The 15,909-nt window shown below is 41.9% G+C and overlaps 1 protein-coding gene across 1 annotated transcript in view; it reads right to left on the bottom strand.

Moving 5' to 3' along the window:
• OGN (osteoglycin) overlaps positions 1-15,909 on the bottom strand; it is a 232,361-nt gene that overhangs the window by 30,423 nt on the left and 186,029 nt on the right. The window contains exon 6 of the mRNA XM_069643872.1: positions 1,957-2,052. Coding sequence (XP_069499973.1) covers positions 1,957-2,052 — 96 coding nt within the window. The remainder of the gene's footprint in view (positions 1-1,956; positions 2,053-15,909) is intronic.

Below are 15,909 nucleotides of genomic sequence, written 5' to 3'. Positions count from 1 at the left end.
TTTCTGTGTGAAAATGGTTCATAACTCGTATCAGAAAGTAGTTCATTAGCAGCCTCTTTCAGCTACTGTAACTATATCTCAATATGGGTCTTTCAACTAACAAACAATTTGGGGCCAGATTACAGAAACTTTGCACCAGTACAAGTGTATAGTTTGCACCGGTACAAGTGCAAAGTTTTAAAGTGTATTTGCACTAGGCAAAAGTTTGCCCTGTTTTTATAAAACATTTGGACACATTAAAAAACCATTGCACCTCGACAGGTGCAGTTTGGCATATTAAAAGCACAAGGGCTAAAAATGCCCTAGTGCTAAAAGATACATTTTTGATGCATTTTTGCATCATGGCAAAGTTTGCCCTGGTGCAAACATACAGTGAAAATACATCTTTTTTGCACTAGGCCAGTTTTAGCCCTCCTGCTTTTAATATGCCAAACTGCACTTGTTTAGGTGCAGTGGTTTTTTAATGTGTCCCAGTGTTTTAAAAATAATAGGGCAAACTTTTCCCTAGTGCTAATACTGTGCAAACTTTGCACTTGCACCGATTCAAAGTTTCTGTAATCTGGCCCCTGACTGTCTCGGTTCTGGAATGTAACATCTTGAAATTGGAGACATTTTATTAGAAACGTAGATATCTAATGGTAATATGTATGTATGTGCATTCCTTAGATACCACGGAGGACTCTACTGTGATGTGATTCTGACAAAGGGTCCCCCGAGGCCACGAACACATCTAAATATAGCAGCATTTAGGGTTTAAGCCAACTGGGAACAATTCAAACAAGCAGCATTTCAAAGAGCCTCTGTTTTTACTATCCGGGTTATTATAACTCACAAGGTACCTTATGTAGCATTTTAGATGAATACTGCACGAGGTACGTACCTTATGTAGTATTTTAGATGAATACTGCACGAGGTACGTACCTTATGTAGTATTTTAGATGAATACTGCATGAGGTACGTACCCTATGATATATAATGACCAGGTTACTACTGCATGTGGTACATACCTTATGAGTTATTATTACCCGGATAGTACCTCATGCAGTATTCAGATAGAATACTGCATGTGGTAAATACCGCAAAATTACATGTTGAAATACCTTCAAAAATCCTTCAATGTTCACCTCCATCCAAAAGGTGAGTGTGAATAGTTATCCTTGAGCACTAAACAAGCTTTTGGTCCTTTTAAGCGAAGGCATGGTCTGGCACATCCCCTCTTAAGGGATAGAATGTACTTGAGAGCCGTAAAGGGGATGAAAAAGTAGGCTGATGCCGACCTTCTCACCGGCTAGGCAATGTTTCTAACCACATATGTTCTAGTTCTGTTACAGATGGTTTGGTGGCAAAACACTAATCATATAGCGGCCATAAGATTTCTTCTTGCACTTACGGTAATTACCACACGCAGAAATTGTGTAGGGAAAAATAAACTCAGAATGAGGACGTACTGATGCTGCATTTCTATGTACACCTGCAAGGCAACTGCATTGTGGTATGAGAGCCTCTGCAAATGTTTTATCCAGTTATCACCACAGGGAACCGCTTGGGGACATTTCAAGTCCATCATGCAACCACACATCAAACACATTGTGTATCTAACACCATCTTGTCTAGATATTGCCCTCACAATAAACCTAGTCATATATCGCAGACATGTTCTCTCATACTGATTGATAAGTAATCACAATTAAAAGAAAAACATGCATCCATACTATTACAACCACTATCTCTTCCCTTTCTTCCCTCTAGGTCCCGCATTCCTACTGAATTTCTGTTTACCTTGCTTAATCCTTCTATTCTTTCACCTCACCACTCAACCTTCTTTTGTTTCATCCACAGTCCAATGTGCACCACACCCTGGTAGGGTCACAATGCGCCACCTCTTGGGCAAGGTCAGGCGCCCCGTAAGACCACTGTAGTGATAACATAACATATTTTCATTGTATTCTATATTACCTGTAGGTGAAGAATCCGTATGCTCTCTGGCAGGTTAGCAGGCACACTTTCCAGCGCATTTTGGGCCAAGTAGAGGTAAGACAAATTGTTCATCTTCTGCAAGTAAGACAGCCAATAGAAAATAAGGTTACAAATATTTGTGAGCGACTTAAATCCTTTGGTGAGATTCTGGTAGCACAATGTTCCCATGATTGACTTCAGACACAATAATAAACAATTTACAAATAAAAATTGCAAAGATAAAGTGGGTGACACATACAGCAACCAGGGGTGTAGTTTTAATGGGGGTCAATGGTGTTTGTCCCCTTCAACTTTTGTAGCTCTAATTTTGCAAGGGCCCCTTTCATTTAGATGTCATGTCCCCCCCCAACATTTTCAGAAAAGTTACTACTCTGCCAGCAACCCGCCACTTTCACATTCCATATTGAAACAAACAATAGAATAACTTTAAAATAACTTGATGTGAACGTCTGGTGTGTAGGTTGTGTTTACACCAACAGCCCAAAAATGCATTGGCATGTTCTGCCGTTTTCTTAAATCTTAAATTTGATTGATGTAGCTTCAATTTTAGAAGACCTTTTTCTATTTGATGTTTGTGTTCTTAGGAAGTGGACAGACAGCACTGAAATATAATGAGTATATCCGATTGCTTTATAAATGTCTGGGAGGTGAGATCAATCGACAATGTCACAAAGATGAAATCAAAAGACAGGCGAACATGAATCTAGGTCTTCTCCAGGTATCCTGCCACTCAGAGACCATGGCCTCACACAGGGTTCAAGGCAAAAATACCTGTCACCTCAGAAGGGAAAATACCTCTTCAACTGTAAAATACGGTACACCAATTCACTTCAAGTTGCAAATCGATGACCACAATTAGTGAATAAATAACCATAAGCAAACCCCGATCACTGTAGAATATGATTCCTTCCAATGGCTCGAAATGCCTTAGACAGTGGTCACTGTGTGAAGCGTGTGTCGTGTTAGAACATAATACATTTACACCATCTAATCAGTGCTTTTGTATGCAAGGACCCTACCCGTGCCCCAGATGGCGTATGTTTTAGACAGCGTTTTCCCTGCTTAAAGCAGAGCGTATTGATAAGGGTGCAGAAAAATGGTGACACATTTAAGCTTCATCAGAAGTATTTTTAGCGTTTTATGGTAATTACTGCTGGCAGCGTTACTTTCCTGCAATAATGCCATACTGCAGGCAGTACTACCAAATATTAATAATAATGTTTGTTTTTAACTAGCACTTCATGCTGGACAACTCCCACTTTAAGCACTTTAACAATAATTGATACTATTGCACAATTAGGCCAAGGTTGAAGGGCTGACCCGACCGTGGCAAAGGATGCAAACTTGCGAAGTGCAGGCTAGCCCATGTGAAACCGGTTCTTTACTTGTGAGATATCCACCCAGTCACAATTAAATTAGAGACAAGAAAAACGTTCCCAACTGTTCAGATGTATGTGAAAAGAAATGTAGTTGCACACACAGATCACATAACTATAAACAGGTCTGGCCCTAGGATTTGTGGGAGCCTGGGCGGCAAACGATGCGTGCCCCTCCCTAAATTGCATAAATAGGGGCCTCACAGAATGAGTCTTTAGTACGCAAAGGTATCATGGGAAGTTAAATTAAAAACATGCGTCCATGCGTACATTAGTAGCACTGTGGCGTCCACTATATGAATTATCAATATTAACATTTACCTATGTGGCAATGGCAGGAGTGAGGCATTTTTTTGAAGTAGCAGACACTTGAATACCCTGTAAAGCCTTCTAAATTTGGGAGATGAGTCATAGTGTGATAAAAGTTGCAGAAGCAATCACTTTGGTTAAGTGGCGAAGGATGGATTTGAGAGCAGTCTGCAATTCAGAAACTTGAACCCATCTCTTCCCAGATGTAATTGATAGAAATACTGTTTTCAAAACGTCTTTTCAAACTTTGGTTTAACAACACTATCTGTGGAAGGCATTGCAAAAATATGGTGATTGTATTTTGCTGAGACTAATGTCTGTTTTTGCAGTAGTTTCTCACGATTATTTTTATTTTGTGTATATTTGGGCATACTGTGCAAATTAGCAATATGCTTTTATTTTAGAGAAGGATTATTTAGACTGACAAAAAATAGCAAATAATAATTACGTTTATCAAATGCTGCCCACTACAAAATGAAAAGTAGGCCTCATTAATGTACCCCCTGAGCCTTCGTTGGAGGGGGTGAGCTGGCCAAAACTGTTCACCAGGTATAGAATAGCAGGGGATCCTATAGTAGAAAGTTGCAAATGCAACTGCGCAGGTTGGGAGACTGTTGCTTAGATGTTATACATGTAGACTTTCCTGTAAATCATATGTCTTCTTTCCTATTTCTGCAGTAACGTATGCTGTAAAATGTGGTGTTTTGACATGGGGATGAGTACTGCTCCCGCGCTTCACTCGGTGTGGGAACTTCTGCCATCAAAGCGAAAATCAAAAACTGGCACCCATGAATATACACACAGTAAGTGAACATGTATCCTAAAGTGAAATGTACACATGTAGTTCATTTGACCTTCCCCTTAGAAGAAAGCGCTTCAGACAAAAGATCATTGGCCTTTCAAAAAAAGTATTCAACAACAGCAAAATAACATGAGAGAGGAAACGTTTCATTAAATACACTGACAAAGTATGAAAGGTGCTCACCTTTTTAATCCAGCAATATATAGTGAAATATTCCCTAGAAAATAAAATCCCTATATGAGCATGTGCTTTGATGATCATTTTATGCGTCTGGTGAGTAATGATATGGCATTTTATGTGTTTCAAGGCGCAAAAGTGGGTAAGAGTCTGCACTGGAAACATGACAACTTGGGTGAAATCCTGGTAGCCAAATGCTTGAGTGAGCAAGCTTGCTGGCCTCAAAAACACCAAAGGGGGTTGTGACTGCACTCTGAAAAAAGTTACGCAGTCCACCCACATGTACCCTTTACTTGTGCCCTAAAAAGCAGCACATGGCCATAATCAGGGAAAATAACTGCACCAGTCTCCCAAATTGCAACCTCTCTTGCCACATCCTGGGCAAATATTCAGGACTTGCTTGGCCTCTCATCATTCCCCCTCCTCAACCCCACGTCTGGCTTTCAACAATACACTGCTTTATAAAGATGACTTCAAAAGTACCCACACACCATACTAAGGTACCCATTCAAATATGTAAAACATTACAACAATATGTTAAGCAAAAAGTGTACAATTGTGGCATTATTCCCTCCTCTTGAGGGGGACACAACAAATACCAGAATGCAAGTCAGCACAATGCAAAAAAATGGCCTTTGGGTTTTTAAAATGTATTTTCAAGAAGTATATCAACATGTAATGTGTGAAAAGGTTATCTGTTTGTGTTTGACAAATGCAGGGTTCATATATGATGTGATGAAAATATCACATTCTAATGTAAAACATTTTTGTTTGATATATTGTAATTGACCTGGAGGAGAGCGTAGCTTTAGCCAGCTAACTGATGCTTTGTGTGTGCCTTCAGAAGGTAAATGCTCATTTGCAGTTCTTAACACAGAAACGTTATGAACATCTCTTCCAAAACAAATGGTATCTTAAATGGGCCATCATTTGTATTTCGGCCCCACTTTAATGCGCTGCTTGAATAAAGAAAGTGATAAGTTGTCATTAAAGGGCTTGCAGCATCTGATGGGCTGCTGGGAATGGGTGTCCTATGCCCTCACGCGAGTTGCGTACATGGAAGCTGCACAGCAGTTGAGGCAGACACTTCAGCCACGGCCAGTGGCCACTGCACATGTTGCACCAATAGATTTCTTTGGGGCCCAATCGCCATTGCCTTCAGCCTTAACCACTGTACATGTTGCACCAATAGGTATCTTTAGGGCCCAGTAGCCATGGCCTCCAGTCATGACAAGTGGGCACGGTCTACGGCCGTGGCCACTTTATATGTTGCACCAGTACATTTCTCTGGGACCCACTAGTCATGGCTTTCGGCTGTGTCCACTTCACATGTTGCACCAATAGGTTTCTTCTGACCCACTAGCTATGGCCTTTTGCCTTGGCCACTGTCCAAGTTGCACCAATAGCTTTCATTGGGACCCACTCTCCATGGTCTTCAGCGTTCACCATTTGCCATATTTGGGATTAATGCTTAGTGTTCACTTGTGTTTTATTCTTTTGTGCCAAAGCCAGCAGATTGCGGCTATACAAAAACAACCCTAATAGAAACAATAAATAATTTGTCTTGCGTATTTTTCCACCTTCATTCCCATTCTTTTGTCATTTTACACATGACCAGTGGCCATGGCCTTTGGCTGTGGTCACAGCATATGTTACACCAATAGGTTTTTTTGGGGCACACTAGCCATAGCATAGCTGTGATAATCTCCTGAGATTCCTGTAGACGTCCCCAAATAAACCGAAAATGTTTTACTTGTAACTGGCTCCCAAACCCATCCTCAAATCCTCAACTTCACATGGTGTCTTCTTTGCCACTCCCAACCTCCAGCCTGATGTGATTGCTATTGGTATTGGTGTTTATATAGCGCCAACGAACAGGCAATCTAAGCGCTGTCAATCAAATCAATCAGTGTTCTTAACAGAAGAGTTATAAGTCTTCCTAAAGTCAAGAACATTATTAGACTCTGTACGGTCATGGGGAGTTAATTACAAAGTTGATGGCATCCTTTTTAATCTTCCTAATAGCATTTTGAGGTTTTTATTTGCAGATATTGCCGGAATCACTCACATTGAGCAAAAAAGAAATGGTGACTCTTCATTTCTGAAAAGTCTCTCAGCCCCTCTGATGCAAATCACCAAGGCTAATATATAAAAAAGTTTTAAGGAACATGGGGCACCCTCATGTCGCTGTCAAATATTTTAAAAACTACTGGATGGATTTACCCCAAATCAGTCAAGGAAATTAAGTAAATGCTTAGTGCCCAAATTGTTTCTTATTTGGTTCAAATCTGCCCAGCGGTTGTTTTCTTAATAACGTTTTCTTTTTTTAATGAATTACTCCCAACATTTACAGATTGGGATGCTTTTAACAAACCCTTTGTTTAGAAAATGTCATCCAAATCCACTCAGTAAATCAAAGGCTATTAGCCTCTCTCAACCTCTCTGCTGCACAGCAGAAAGACCGATATAAGGGTTTTATGGGGGTGTGAGTACCCGTTCTGGGTCAAATATTTTAAAAAATGACTGGATGGATTTACCCCAAACCAGTGAACAAAATGAAGTCAATGCTTTGTGTCCTAGTTGTTTCTTATTTGGTCCAAATCTGCCAAGCAGTTTTCGTGCTACAGCTGTTCAAAAATTGCACTTTTTCTCTATGGGAAAACAGATGCGAGTAGGCTGAAAACTGCGTATTTATGCTTTTTAATAACATATTATTTTTTTAACGAATTGTTCCCAAAATGTCAATTTCGGGGGGGCCTTGACAACTTTTATGTTTGAAAAATTACATCCAAATCCTTCCACAAGTTAAAAGTTATTAGCCTCTCTCTGCTGCAAAGCAGCAAAGCCGATATAAAGGTTTAAGGATCGGGGCACCCAATTCTCTGTTGAATATTTTAAAAACTACTAAATGGATTTACCCCAAACCAGTCAAGGAAATTAGGTCAATTGTTTGTGCCCAAATTGTTTCATATCTGGTCCAAATCTGCCATGTGGTTTTCACGCTACGTCTGTTCAAAAACTGCACTTTTTCCTCTGTGGGAAAATGAATGGTGGTAGGCTGAAAACTGCATGTTTTATGTTTTCTTAATAACTTTGCATTTTTTAATGAATTGTTCCCAAGATTCCCAGATTGAGGGGGGCCCTAAATAAACATTTTGCATGTTATGTAATAAATGAGAGTAGGCAGATTTCAAAATGTAATGAATCAAACCAGTGATATCAGTGCTGTCATGTATGATGCCATTACTGACACCATCAGTGATGTCATCAGTGATGTCATCATTGTGTTCCTACACCGCACAACAAGGCGAGCATAGTTACTTGCTTGAGATGCAAGCACAGAATTTCAAAGGTTCTGTTGCTTTAAATCTGATCTCCTTAACTCTGTCTTAACCAAGGTTTTTTCACTTAATTTCGATGGTTTTGTTGCTATGTATTTTGCTCGTTAAAGCAGATCACATTAACACACTTTTTTCACAGAAATCTAAGGGTTTTGTTATACCATAATTTCTTTGGGTACCACTAGCCTAGGCCTCTGGCCATGCCCACAGTACATGTATCACCAATACATTTGTTTGGGGCCCACCAGGCATGGCATTCAGCTGTGACCACTGTCCATGATGCATAAATAGGTTTGTTTGGGCACACTGGCCATGGCCTTCAGCCACTCTTAACCATGTTTTTTTTTAATTTCTAAGGGTTTGTTGCTATGTATGTTGCCTGTTAAATCAGAGCACCTTAACTCTCACTGAATTTTAAGGGTTTTGGTTTACTATAGTTTCTTTGGGTTCCACTAGCCATGGCATTCGGCCATGGCCACTGTACATGTTGCATAAATAGTTCTCTTTGGGGCCCACTTGCTGAGGCCTTCTGCCATGGCCAGTGGCCTCAGTCTTCGCCCCTGTACATGTTGCACTAACAGGTGTCTCTGCGGCCCACTAGATATGGTCTTTGGCTGTGGCCACTGTACATGTTGCTCTAATAGGTTTCTTTGGGCCCACTAGCCACAACATTATGCAGTAGCCACTGTACATGACGCACCAATAGGTCTATTTGGGGCCCACTACAAATGCACTTTGGCCATGGCCTGTGGCACTGTACATGTTGCACCAATATATTTCATTTGAGCCCACTGGCCATGGCCTTTGGACATGCCCACTGTACACGTATCATTAATAGTTTACTTTGGGACCCACTAGCCATGGCCGTCAGCCAAGACCACTGTCCATGATATGATATAATATGATAGTTTATTTATATAGCACCTATACACAATGTGTTTCAAAGCGCTTCAAGGCAAGGGAGGGAACAAGGGAAAAAACAATGACATTCTTACAGGCCATGAACAGTAAGGATGTGAAATTAACTATCGTACTCGGCCTGACGACATTTCAGATAGTGCAAGAGCTAAAACATAGATAAGGAAGGGAGGGGAAGAGTGGGAAGGAAATGGAAACAGACAGGCGACTACCGTACTAGGCCTGACGACATTTCTGGTAGAGCCAGAAAAAAAACAAGAGGTGAGGGAGATGGGTGCAGAAAGGTAGGGGAGGAACAAAACAAGCGACTATCATATTAGGCCTGACGACATTTCAGATAGTGCTGGAGGGGTTTGGGGAGGAAAAAACCAGTAAGGGGAGGGAGGAGGAGACAGACGAGGTTGCTATCATACTAGGTCCAGGGACAATTCTGATAGAGTAAGTGCATAGAAGAAAGTAAGCGGAGGAGATAGGAAAAGGGAGAAGGGAAAGGAGGAGAGAACAGAGAGTTAGCAATCAAAAGAGTGGAGAAGCAAGAGGGGAGAGTGAATACAATTGCAGAAGTCAGTAGTATCACATAATGTTGCAAGCCAGGATACAAGATGAAGATGGCAACAGCATGATTCAGGGCCACCATGAGTACAAGATGCAAAAGAAGTTCAGCATGAGAGTTGAGAAAGGGTGACGCAACATGAATGAATGAAGTCCATAAAAGTCAAATCCAGCATTGTCCACAAGACGGTGATGGTGAAACCAGAATGTATCAGGACAGACTCCTGCAGAAGTAGGCTTGAGTGGGGTGAGGGGGGAGCAGGGTAGAAGAATCAAACAAAACAGGCAACACCTGTGTGCGAGAATGGGGGGCACAAGGGAACATCACTGGGAGACCAGAGGGAGTAACACATGTTGGTGCATGCCTACCTGGTCCATGGTACAGCAATAGGTTTCTTTGGGGCCACTAGCTATGGGGCATTCAGCCATCGCCACTCTGCATGCAGCACAAATATGTTTCTTAGGGACCCACTAGCCATGGCCATCAGCCGTGGCCACAGTACATTTAGCACCAATAGGTTTCTTTAGGGCCCACTAGCCATGGCATTCAGCTGTGGCCACTGTACATGTTGTACTAATAGGTTTCTTTGGGGATCACTTGTGATGGCATTCCGCTGTGGCCACTGTTCATGTTTCACCAATAGGTTTCTTTGGGGCCCACTAGCCATGGCATTCAGCCGTGGCAGCTGTGCATGTGGCACAAACAGGTTTCACCAGGGCCCATAAGCCATGGACTTTGCCCTTGGCCACTGTACATGTTGCACTAATACGTTTCTTTGGGGCACACTAGCCATGGAATTCCGCCATAGCCACTGTACATGTTGCACTTATAGGTGTCTTTGCGGCCCACTCACTATGGCATTCAGCCATGGCCAATTTACATTCTACACTAACAGTTTTCTTAGGGGCCCTATAGCCATTGCACCACTGGGTTTCTTTGGGCCCACTATCCATGGCATTCAGCTGTGCCTACTGTGAATGTGGCACCAACAGGTTTCTTTGTGGCCCACTAGACATGGCCTTTGCCCTTGATCACTGCACATGTTGCACTAATAGGTTTGCTTGGGGCCCATTAGCCATGGCCTTTGACCCTTGGCCACTGTAAATATTGCACTAATAGGATTCTTTGGGGCCCACTAGGAAATGTATTAAACCGTGCCCATTGTATATGTTATGATATGATAGTTTATTTATATATCAAGGGAGGGAACAAGGTAAAATACGATGACGTTCTTACAGGCGATGAACAGTAAGTATGTGAAATTAACTATCGTACTCGGCCTGACGACCTTTCAGATAGTGCAAGAGCTAAGACATAGATAAGGAAGGGAGGGGGAGAGTGGGAAGGAAATGGAAACAGACATGCGACTACGGTACTAGGCCTGATGACATTTCTGGTAGAGCCGGAGGAAAAAAAAAAGGTGAGGGAGAGGGGTGCAGAAACAGAGGGGAGGAACAAAAAAAGCAACTATCGTACTAGGCCTGACGACATTTCAGATAGTGCTGGAGGGGGAGAAAAAAACAAGTAAGGCGAGGGAGGAGGAGACAGACGAGGTTGCTATCATACTAGATCCAGTGACAATAATGATAGAGTAAGTGCATAGAAGCAAGTAATGGGAGGAGATAGGAAAAGGGAGAAAGGGAGAGGAGGAGAGAACAAGAGAGTAAGGATTCAAAAAGAATGGAGAAGCAAGAGGGGAGAGCCAGTACAGCCCCCCATCTGCAAAGGAAAAGACGCTAGAGGGCTCCTTAAGTAGGGAAAAGAGTGGCAACCAGGAAGGCATCAGGTGGGTGGGGCTTGCTAAGTTGGGAAAAAGAGCGGAAATCTGGAAGGCACCAGGTGGGCGGGGCTTAGGTCAGGTGACCTAGATCCACTTCCACCTGCTCCCCATCTGCAAAGGAAAAGAGGCTGGAGGGCTCTTTAAGTAGGGAAAAAGAGCGGCAACCAGGAAGGCATCAGGTGGGCGGGGCTTGCTAAGTGGGGAAAAAGAGCGGCAACCTGGAAGGTGCCAGGTGGGCGGGCTTAGGCCAGGTGATCTTAATCCACTTCCATCTGCTCCCCCTCTGCAAAGGAAAAGTGGCTGACAGGCTCCTTAAGTAAGGGAAAAGAGCGGCAACCAGGAAGGCACCAGGTGGTCGGGGCTTGCTAAGAGGGGAAAAAGAGCAGCAACCTGGAAGGCGCCTGGTGGGCGGGGTTTAGACCAGGTGACCTATATCCACTTCCACCTGCTCCCCATCTGCAAAGGAAAAGAGGTTGGAGGGCTCCTTAATTAGGGAAAAAGAGCTGCAACCAGGAAGGCATCAGGTGGGCAGGGCTTGCTAAGTGGGGAAAAAGAGCGGCAACCTGGAAGGCACCGGGTGGGCAGGGCTTAGGCCAGGCGACCTAAATCCACCTCCACCTGCTCCCCATCTGCAAAGGAAAAGAGGCTGGAGGGCTCCTTAAGTAGGACAAAAGAGCGGCAACCAGGAAGGCACCAGGTGGGCGGGGCTCGCTAAGTGGGGAAAAACAGCAACAACCTGGAAGGCGCAAGGTGGGCGGGGCTTAGACCAGGTGACCTAGATTCACTTCCACCTGATCCCCATCTGCAAAGGAAAAGATGCTGGAGGGCTCCTTAAGCAGGGAAAAAGAACGGCAACCTGGAAAGTGCCAGGTGGACGGGGCTTAGGCCAGGTGACCTAGATCCACTTACACCTGTTCCCCATCTGATGAACCAATAGATATGTTTGGGGCCCACGAGCCATGGCCGTAGGTCGTGACCAATCTACATGCTGCACCAATAGGTTTCGTAGCGTCTTGCGTTAGTCCCGCTACAATCTTGCGATATTCCCCCGCAATTCCCCCGAAAAACCATACATATTTGAAATGTAACTGGCTCCCCACATCACCCACAACTCCCCAACTTCACATGGTGGCCTCTTTTCCCCTCCCCACCTCTATCGTCTACCAATTCAGTACGTTTTCTGCATCTAGATGGGTTTTTGAGCACTTTTTGTTTTCAGCTTCACCAGATATATTCACGGGCATCGATTGCATTGAGTAGAAAAAAAGGGCTGCTTTTCATTTCTGAAAATACTCTCACCAACTATACTGCAAAGCACCCTGGGAGATATATAAAGGTTTTTGGGAACAAGTCAATGCTTTGCGGCTAAGTTTTTTCTCATTTGGTCCAAATCCGTCAGCAGTTTTTGGACTTCGGCTTACCTCAAATTGAACTTTTTCTTTAAGGGAAAATAAATGGGAGTAGGCCCGAAAACAGTGTTTTTTTGTTTTCTTAGTAATTTTTTCATTTTTTAACAAATCATTCCCACAATTTCCAGCTTGAGAGGGGCCCTTTACAAACTACTTGCTTTGAAAATCTCACCCAAATCCGTCTAGCGAGTCAAAAGTTATTAGCAATAGAATTCTGTGAAAAGTCTATATACAAGGGTTTCACCTATAGGATACATATATATATTTGGTGAAAATACATTGGTTATCAATCCCCCCCAAAAAAGGTGGGTTTTCATTCCTGAAAAGCCTCTCAGCCTCTCTGCTGCAAACCACCAAGGCCGATATAATGTTTTTAAGGCACAGGGAGCACCTTGTCCTCTGTCGAATATTTTAAAAACTATTGGATGGATTTACCCCAAACCAGTCAAGGAAGTTATGTCAATGCTTTGTACCCAAATTGTTTCTTATTTGGTCCAAGGCGGTTTTCACGCTATGGCTGTTAAAACACTGCACTTTTTCTCTATGGGAAAATTAATGTAGGTAATTCGAAAACAGCATTTGATGTTTTCTTAATAACATTTTCATTTTCTAACAAATTGCTCCCAAAATTACCAGTTTAGTGGGGCTCTTGACAAACTGTTAGTTTGGAAAACTTCATCCAAATCCATCTAGGAAGTCAAATGTTCTAAGCCTTGATCAGCCTCTCTGCTGTAAAAAGCACCTAGGCTGATATAAAGCTTTTAAGGAGCAGGGTGCACCCCATTCTCTGTCAAGTATTTTAAAAAGTACTGGATGGATTTACCCCAAACAAGCCAAGAAATGTAAGTCCATGATTTGTGCCCAAGATGTTTCTGATTTGGTCCAAATCTGCCCAGCGGCTTTCACACTATGGCTGTGAGAAAATCAATGGCTGAAAACTGTGAACTGAGTTGTTTTGTTTTCTTAATATAATGTTCATTTTTATAAAGTTTTGTTCCCATAATTAGCAATTTGGGGGTGCCTTGACAAACTTTTTGTTTTGAAGATGTGATTCAAATCCATCCAGCAAGTCAAAGGTTAGCAACAGAATGTTCATTTCTGAAATGCCTCTCAGCCTCTCTGCTGCAAAGCACCATGGGAAAAATGCAGCTAAAATTTTGGGGGGAGAAGGGGTCATTGCATTCTCTGTCAAATATTTTCATAACTACTGGACAGAATAGTCCCCTGCAGAAATGTGGACTTTCTCTCAATGGGAAAATGAATGGGAATTGGCTGAAGACAGCGTTCTTTTGCTTTCCTTATAACTTTTGTATTCATTAACAGATCCTTCGAAAAAGTTCCAGCCTGGGGTGGCCCGTGGCAAACCTTCTGTTTCCGAAATATCAGCCAAAACCATTATGCAAGTCAAAAGTTCTTAGGAATTCAATTTGTTGGTTTGTTTCCTGTGGAACTTGATACTCACCTTAACTATAGTGCGGTGTCTGCTGCACTATGATTTATATATATGTATATCATTTACCAAAGGGAAGTAATAGCCACCCTATAGTTAAGGTGAAACCTATCATCTATAGGAAAAGTGAATATTCTATGTTTAATAACTCTTTTAGTCATAGGACGGATCGGCATTGCGTTTGACATTCCTATATAAGTGCCTGGGCACTCACAACTGAAAAGTTTCATGCAATACATGTTATGGTTCAGAACAGATAAAGGGTAAAAAAAGATTGTGTTTCTCACATTTCCATTCATTTTCCCACAAGGAAAATGCCAAATTTCTGCTCACGCACACAGCCGAAACCATTGGACGGATTTGGGCAAATGAAAAACAAGTCAGGCAGAAAGCAAGCACTCAAAGGTAATCCTTTCTTGTTGTGTTGCAAATGCATCCTGTGTTTTATTTTAAATTTGAGAGGATTGCTCCAATTCCAAAAAGGTTTGTCATATCTCCCATGATGCATTGCTGTTGCCAAGCTTTTTCAGTTCTGAAAGTCGGCCATTACGCGATTCATGAATCAAGTTCAAAATTGACATTGTAAAGTTTCATAAATGATATAAAGGGGGTAGATTAGGGGGCTTTGCGGGCACGGAGCATGTGGGTAGGGTTAGGAAGGATGATGGGTAAAGGTTTGGGGTTTAGAGAGAGCATAGTTTTCTATTCCCAAGCGTTTTTCCAGGATCAAGAGTGCACACTGGGGAAAAAAAAGCATACATTCTCGAAAACCATGATACATTGGGATGTGGTTATCAGTATGATTGCTAGTTAGGGGAAGATGAGTATTTCAAGTTAATTTAGGATTTTTTTGTTGAAAATGTACATAAAAAATACTTTCTGGGAAAAAAGGCAGTGGGCTCAGAGATCAAATTTGCACTATTTTGTATGATTTCTCAATTCGTAAGATGCAAGAGTATAAAATGTAAAAAAGGTGTAGTTTATTTTCTGAAAGTAAAAGATGTATGAGTATTGATTTGAGAACTATGATTCTCGATCCAGATGGTAATGTGTAACGAGATGTGAGTTAAAGACCTGCGTTTGTGCATTGAGATCGATAACTGTTTTATTTAACTTATTTTGTGAATATAAAGTGCTTCACAGAGACGTGTTCACAGACGAGCTGTGGTTACATTGTGTTTTGTTTTGATTGGATGAGGTTTTCATGTAATCTGAAGGAATGCTTCTCAATTCAGTGTTCTTTTTTTGGGGACGATTTTCCAAGTCAGGCTTTGTACAGAAGTTTATAAGTTGCTTTTAGGATTGTTTAATATATGATGTGTTTGAAGGGTGGATGTGAGCGGTATGTTAGTTTTGGGAAAGGGGCAGAGAACACAGATAAATTTGCATCTTTGTGCATGATTACTCGACCTGACTAACGAAAAGTATACAATGTAAAAAAGGTGTTTCTCTATGCTTTGTTCTCTACAGAGATGTTCTCGATGTCAGGATGTGTACAGAAGTTTGAAAAGTTGCTTTTAGGATTGTTTGATATTTTTATTTGTTTGAAGGGTGGATGTGAGGGTAAAAAGGAGGTAGAATAGTGTTTTTTAGTTTTGGTAAAGAGGCAGTGGGCACAGAGATATATTTGCACTATTTCACATGATTTCGTGATTCCTAAGACGTAACGAACTAAGAATATGCAATGTAAAAGAGGTGACGACATATGGCCTCGACTTGAGGGAATATTTTCGAAATTGGTGCTGAGTCTGTCTAAATGTATCCCTATTCATGCCTTTTGGAGAGAACTTGCCCTCACATCATTACAAGCCATTGCA

This window comes from Ambystoma mexicanum, chromosome 2p (assembly GCF_040938575.1).
Source record: "Ambystoma mexicanum isolate Mex_15411 chromosome 2p, UKY_AmexF1_1, whole genome shotgun sequence".
NCBI lineage: Eukaryota > Metazoa > Chordata > Amphibia > Caudata > Ambystomatidae > Ambystoma > Ambystoma mexicanum.
Note: the sequence above shows the minus strand (reverse complement) of the source record. Positions and strands in the feature narration are given on the sequence as shown.